A 7,500-nucleotide genomic window follows, 5' to 3' on the forward strand; every position below is an offset into this window, starting at 1 on the left:
AGTTGTCATCCTGGTGCTGTGTTTGGGTTCACAATTTTGTTGGAAAACTGCCATTAGGCCCAGTTTCTGAAGGGAAAGCATCATGTTTTGCTTCAGAATGTCAGAGTACATGTTGCAATCCTTTATTACCGGGGCGTGTACCCATGTGTGCACATTGCCGAGGCCGAAACCAAGGTCCAGGTCTTGCATATCTTTGGTGATGATGTCATTCCTGACCTACACACAATGAAATTACCCTGCGTGTAAAGCTCAGTCGGCGTGACAGCTCGTACGCTCGAGTGATCTCGGCCACTGTTTCTGAGGAAAGGTCAGAGCGAAACGCTCACAGATGCCGCAGACTCCCTAGTGACATTGGCACGTTTTCGATACGTTTATAACGCTGACCCATATAAGCGTATAACAGAGATCTATGAGATGGGAAAACAGGAGCGGCAGCCGTTCCACGCGAGCCAAGGCCGTGCGAGACGAGACCTACGGCCTCCCAGACGTTAACGGGTCATTTCCAGCTCCGATATATGAAGACTGAATTTTCGGATTTTCACACCAAGCGGAGATGAAAGCCATAAATCTGTCATAAAAAAAAAACAACCGAGAGGGAGCGTGCATTTCACTTCGACTTCTAACAAGAAGATGAAACGCAGCATGCGATTTTCATTCTCTAGTGCGTTTTTATTTATCTGTTTTAACACATACCGAAAAATTAAAACCTTAAGAATCTCCGAGACGGAAACATTTGCTTGGTTTCACAGTGAATCTGCATTACTGTCACCGCGAGCTGGGAAACTGCGGAGGACGTACCATCCATAAAACACGAAACAATCGCTCCTTAATGCAATTCCCTCATCTCCGTGGACACTCTCAGTGGAGTCGTGCTAAATCCAACCCAAGAGGCCGGTCGCTTTTATATATTAATTTTTTTGGAAGCCCTCTCTCTGTGATAGCACTTTGTTTGAAATCAATTTATATCTGACAAGCTGCGATAGCACAACAGACAGGCCATTTATTTTCGGTAAAAAAAAACACAAGAAGAGCAATGAGGAACTCTGTAACTCATCCTTTATACCGGGGCCGCGTGTCATTATCCAATTTGCTTCCGTTTGCTAGTAACGCTAGCAATGCTAATACTGGGAATATTGCGGTGACCTGAGCGGCTAACTCCACTGTGTTTTTTGCTTTTGCTAGTTACACAATGAGTTAGCAAAATGTCTAGTTGGATAACTAGCAAGAACAAGAGCATGTACAGGTCACTTCTAACTATCCTGCAATCCTGTACAGGTCATCGAATTGACGTTTATTAGGTCACCAGGACATCACGATCAACCAAAAAAGGCATGGATTGGGTATCTAGCTCACACTCGTTTCTCTAAAAACTAACACGCTTGTCGTTTTTTGCTAGCTGGTATCACAACCAGTGAAAAAATGAGTGATGAGAAGCAGCAACAGAAATACACCTCTATATTTAGCCTACATGTTCCATTCTGCCACACTGAGGCTTTACAGTGACAAGGGAAAAGATGAGAAGCTTACCATCAGGAATTATATATCTTTTGAGGAACCAGAAACTCATCCCTGAACGTTCATAGATTATTATTTTAAAAAATTATTTTTTGGAGGTAAACCTAAAAACCGAGGGATCATTCGCAGAAGCCCCCGGATATAAAAAAAATTTCGCTTATGAAAACTAGATATGTTTCAGAAACTCCTGGATGATCTGATTTTCTAATAGAAGACGTTTTCATTTTCAGACGCGATCAGCTGCCTTCAGAAAGTACGAATCCCTAGTCAGCTTTGGCTGGACTTAAACCTTTCTCAAGCCATCTGTCCCAATCTCGTTTGGACGATTTAGAGATTTAGCACCTGCGCTAACGGGCGCGTCGCGCAGCTTCGCTCCACTGTAAATGGGGCATTTCGCTACGTCCTCCCATCCCCCCTTTCTTGTCTCATTTACCACTGGCGTCCTGGCACCCGTATCGGACAGGACATATGGTGCGAAGGCTGGCGTGGCGCGGGTAAAACAGTTCCACCTGAGAGCAGAACCGAGTAGAGGGGATGAGCAGAACATCACAGCAAGACTCCTTGAGAGCTCTTTACATTTGGAGAGTGCTTTCGTGTATTCGCCAAGACCTCCTGCTGCTCATTCATACTCTTTCTCTCTTTCTATCTTTCTCTCTAAGATCTGGCTGCCAATGTGTGTGTCATGTAACATGACGCAAAGAGTCGTACTGACTGCATACGATCGTTTATTCATTATTCAACAATTCCAACATCACCCTTTCTCTCTCTCTTTTCCTCTGTATCTTTTTTTTTCTTCTCTCCTGGGAGGGTTTTGTAGTCTCGACTCTTTCCCCTGCACAGCCCGGACATCACTTTTCCACTCAAACGCCTCATCATGTGTTACTCATCATGTCCAGTGGCAAATACGCTGCACGGATACGTCTCACACACACACACACGCACAGTTGCTGGAAGGGACACGTCTGAGACGCCGTAGCTCATTTACACCATTAACATGTCATGAGGGTCTGGATATTGATATCTGGATGAGTAACGATCCGACCTGGTCGTTAAGCTCCCACCTGGGACAGATGTGTGGTTTGCACAGGCATTACTAAACAGCTGGATGTAGCAAACGAGAATTCAATACATACTTGCATTTATGACCCAGTCTGATAATCCACTCGTTATCTGAGCGTCAATAGGTGCTTATCGAGAATTCAGAGCTCACGAAGTACACAAGCATGTAGTTGAGTTAAAGTAGAGATCCACTCGGTAAAATATGATTAGAGTGAAGTGTCCCTTTAAACGTTTACTTAAGTAAAAGTACAAAAGTACTGATTTATTATAACTATAATGTTCCTATGATCATTTTTATCACAAGATTCTTTACTTAATCACCTCAGTTTATGTGTAAAGACTCGAATGTGACTCTCAGCACACTGATCTATTAATAGAATGATATTAATGACTCAAACACTGATTGATTTCTATTATAATGATCATGAACCCAAAACCTTCTTTTCTACTACTTCAAAAAAATAGTCTAAATGAGGTCACGTGTGTGGTGGTGAGTTCGAGTCTGGAGTTTCTTCATCATTTATTCCTCTCTAAATGTTCTGCTTGATGTTGAACTGATGCTGAACTGTATGTTGGTGATCAGTAGATACACCGAGCGCCGATCAAAACGAGTTTAAAACAGAGCGAGCACTCGATCCTGATTGGTTCTTGCTGCATGTTTGACCAGTTACGTTTTTATCCTCATAAATAACTGGTTTTCGCAAAATGTAGTTGAGTAAAAAGTAAAATATTTGACTTTGAAATGTAACGACGCTAAAGTTAAAGTCCCCCAAATGGAAATACTTCAGTAAAGTTCAGATACGTGAAAAAGCTACTTAACTACAGTAACGAATTACATTTGCTTCATTACTGTCCAATCTGTTGACATCACTGCCTGTTGAGGCTCAATATTTTAGCACAGTGTCACAGAAAATATATTGTACAGATGCAGGTGTGGGTCAGGGCATTACCATAATAGCAATAGAGCAAAATTAAGGAAGGGGTGTCTAATTGGTAGCAGTGTGTCTAATCGGTACCTTGGTGACTGTGTAGGAGTTGTTGTATTTTGTGGCAGCCATGTTTGAAAGCTGTAGTGTTCATGATTGAATGGAGTCTCGCTACAGCATGCATGTATTACAACCCCCCCAAACAAACGACACTGTCAAATGTAAATAAAATCTGAATGCAATTATTTGCAAATCTCATAAACCCATTTTTTTTTTTTACAATAGAAGATTTTAAATGAGAAAACACATCAGATGTTTAAACTTATCTGAAGAAAAAAATGTCATTTTGAATTTGGTGGCTGCAACACATCTAAAAAAAAAAAGTTAGGGCTGAGCAACAGAAAAAGTGAAAAAGTAAGTAATTCAGATGAAACAGTTGAAAAAACATTTTGTTTGTTGTTCTTAACATTTGCAAATCATTGCATTCTGTTTTTGTTTACATTTGACACAGCTTTCCAAATTTTTAGGACCTGGAGATGTAATGTCGCCTAAATTCATTTCAAAACACAAGGCGGATGGTGTTAGCATGCTAGCTGAAATTCAGAGCAGTAAATGTACACATTGAGTAAATACACAACAAATTCGCTCAGAAAACCGCCTACTTCAAGGCACTACATCAATAACTTTGCAAATTGGTAACAAAATACAAACTACACAATGAAGTTATCACTGATTATTTGCTAGCTTTCCAAAAAACAGCAGACGTCGGCTATGCAAAACGTTTACGACGTTATCGTAAAATATCTGTCATTATTAGGAAAAAACGAACTTTTAAATCATATATCTACAGAATTGCCTGAAATGTTTGACTGTATAGTTTAAAGTGATAAACTGCTTTGTTTCTGTTTATATAGTGCAAATAAAACATTTCACCAATCTTATGAGATGAACACATGAATGCGAGGAAAGCAACCTCAATCTCAGCACAGACCCCTGCTCACTTACTTGTGAAGTGCACTTGGCGGCAGCTTGGCCTTCTCCATCTGCCCATAGCAGCTGGTCTTGGCTTCAGGAATGTCTCCAAACTCCTTCAACATGGCCGCAGCCGCCGTGGTGATGATCCCGAGCCCATCTCGGACCCGCGCTTCCAGAGGATAGTCCCAGTCATCGTACGAGACGGAGATCATACCGGACGGGAACTCTTCGGGCGTTATGTCCGGGTTGCCTGTGGTCAAACTGGGAACAATCCAGATGTATCCGAAACCTATGAGCCCAAGCGAGCGTGCCTCCTCCAGGATGTATGCGGCTTCGTCTTTGGAGCAGTAGAGCAGGATGACGGGCGACTGGACCCTCTTGAGCTGGAGCTGACTCCGTCCTCCATCCACGCCGTCCACCACGTCTAGTGTGATGGTGTGCTGCAGGTCCCATCCTACGAAGCTGTTGTCCACAGTGGTCTTGAGGATCATGATGAAGTCCTGATATCCCGGGAACTTGCTCGTCACAATGGAGAACACGTGCCAGTCGTATTCCTCCATGATGTTCAGCATCAGCAGTGCCTCTTGCTGAATGGACGCCCCAAACTGGAAGAACGTCGACTTCACGTCCTAAAAAAAAAAAAAAGACCTTGTTGAGCCTGTGATACATGAATCATCATGCAGATGGATCATCAGAAGCGCCAAACAGAATAAAACAGCCTTGAATATAAAATATAAAAATTCCTGAGAACGTCCCAAAATAGACCGCAGAGATATTTGATCAAAGTTAATGACGTTCTTAATTAAAGTTCAGGGAGCAGAATTGGAAAGTGGCTCTGTACCGAAAGCTTCCTTTTGTCTAATTCTGTCACTCATTTGAGATTTGTCAAATCTTTAGATCCCCAAGGTTGATGGGTTCCTGGTCTAATAATAATCCTGTCTGGATGAGGATTGTCAGAAGAATCTTCGAAACTCTTTGAACTCCAATCTTTCTTAAGCTTAGAAGATTTTTCTCAGCCACAATGGAGAGATCTTCTTTAAGATTTGCTTAGTGAGTGGTAAGGGACCATAAGGAGATTGGGGACATTGATGGAAAAGTAGGTAAAGTACGTAAAAAAATTTAAAAAAAAGTAGGGGAAAGTGTTAAATTATCTTTTCAATTAAATTGATTTGAAAACGTGGGTGATATTAACAGAATTTACCTCTGGGCAGATGTTTGAAGACCACAATATGGTCATGAAAATACAACAAACAGAAGTTAAAAAAATTCATAGTTTATAATAATAATTCAAGAAGTCTTCTCAAGTTTTCCTAAAAAGACACATCCACATCCGTGTCATGATTCTTCATACCTCTAATGCTTTGTATTCCCAATCTATTTTTTTTATTCTATTTTCATTACAACCTTCTTGCATCATCGTAGCAATTTCTCTAGCATGTGGAACTCTATGTCAATGTGCTCCAAGTGAGGTTCTTCTACATGGCATGAGAAAGAAAGCCCTGTGGTGTAGCAGAGACAGAAACATGTGCACTTTTGCTAACGTTTTTGGCAGCAGGTGTAGGATTAGGGTAAAATAATTACGCTCCCCAAACGATGTTTATTTTACTGCAGGCTTCGCTAGTTCTATTCATCAAATACGTGTTAAAGCTGCTAGTGCCCTAAAGCTACATGTCGATCAATTAACCTTAGCATAGAACACTTAAAGTGTGTACTTAATCATTACTGCAGCGACGTTCTCCAGACCTGACCTACCGTGTGTGTGTGTGTGTGTGTGTGTGTGTGTGTGTGTGTGTATGTATGTATGTATGTATGTGTGTGTCCACTCCAGACATTAGTATCTGATCTGGCATGAAACTTTAGCAAGCACAGAGATCATGGCGGATAAACCCGCGACAAATAGCTCTGTCAGTCAGCGAGTCACAACACGGATGTGCGAGACATTTATGATCCCCGTAGGACAGATTTCTGTCAATATTTAATGAGCTGACGGAGACAGAAACAGGACATAATGAAGTAACCTGACTCTCGCTCTCTCTCTCTCTCTCTCTCTCTCTCTCTCTCTCTCTCTCTCTCTCTCTCTCTCTCTCTCTCTTTCAGCAGAGAGCTGAAATGTCGACTGTAAGCAAGACTAAGACCCTTTGCTTTAGTTTTTAGAAGTAAAATTCCTGTGTGAAACTAATGTGTGGGTGTGGCCTGTGCAGCACTGTTTATTTTAATGTCACTTGTGGGCGTGGCTTGTCCAGCATTGCTTACTTTGCTGTTACATATAGGCGTGGCCTGTACAGCATTGCTTACTTTGTTGTCACTTGTGGGCGTGGCTTGTCCAGCACTGTTTTTGTCACTTGTGGGCATGGCCTGCTTAGCACTGTTGGTTTTGTTGTCACTTGTGGGTGTGGCCTGTCCAGCACTGTTGATGTCTTTTAGGGGTGGCTTGTCCAATACTGTTTTTGTTGTCACTTGTGGGTGTGGCCTGTCCAGCACTTTTTTTTATCACTTGTCAGTGTGGCCTCTCCAACATTGTTCATTTGCTGTAAATTGTAGGCGTGGCCTGCACAGCAATGTCGATGTTGTTGTAACTTGTGGGTGTGGCCTATCAGGCACTGCATCACTTCTTCTCCCTTTCTTTATCTATTTCTCCTTCTGTCTATCCCTCCTTCTATGATTTTTTTAATTAAAATTTTCCCTCTCTTACATCCCTTTCTTCAGTTTCCATCCTTCCATCTCTCTTTCTCACCCTGAAATTTGCTCCGCCTCTTCTCTTCTCCCTAACCATCCTTTTCTTACTCTCTCCCTTATTGTTTTACCTTTTTTGCCCTCTATCTCTCCTTGATATTTTACATCTCTCCATCTTTCTCTTTGTTCTCATGCTTTTCCACCTCTCCTCCAATCTTCTTTCCTTTACTCACTCTTTAACCCAACCCTGTTTCCTTCATCTCTATTTCTTTCATCTCTTTCTCCAGCCTCTTCCTGTCTCGCCCTCCTTACCTTACTTGCTATCTGTTGTTCCTCCTCTCTCTCTCTCTCT

At 41.9% G+C, this 7,500-nt stretch overlaps 1 protein-coding gene across 1 annotated transcript in view; it reads right to left on the bottom strand.

The window, feature by feature from the left end:
- The window catches only part of grin2aa (glutamate receptor, ionotropic, N-methyl D-aspartate 2A, a), a 104,885-nt gene that overhangs the window by 48,519 nt on the left and 48,866 nt on the right, over positions 1–7,500 (bottom strand). The window contains 1 exon segment of the mRNA XM_046866752.1: positions 4,506–5,104. Within this exon segment, the coding sequence (XP_046722708.1) occupies positions 4,506–5,104 (599 nt within the window).

This window comes from Silurus meridionalis, chromosome 14, assembly GCF_014805685.1.
Source record: "Silurus meridionalis isolate SWU-2019-XX chromosome 14, ASM1480568v1, whole genome shotgun sequence".
Taxonomy (NCBI): Eukaryota; Metazoa; Chordata; class Actinopteri; order Siluriformes; family Siluridae; genus Silurus; species Silurus meridionalis.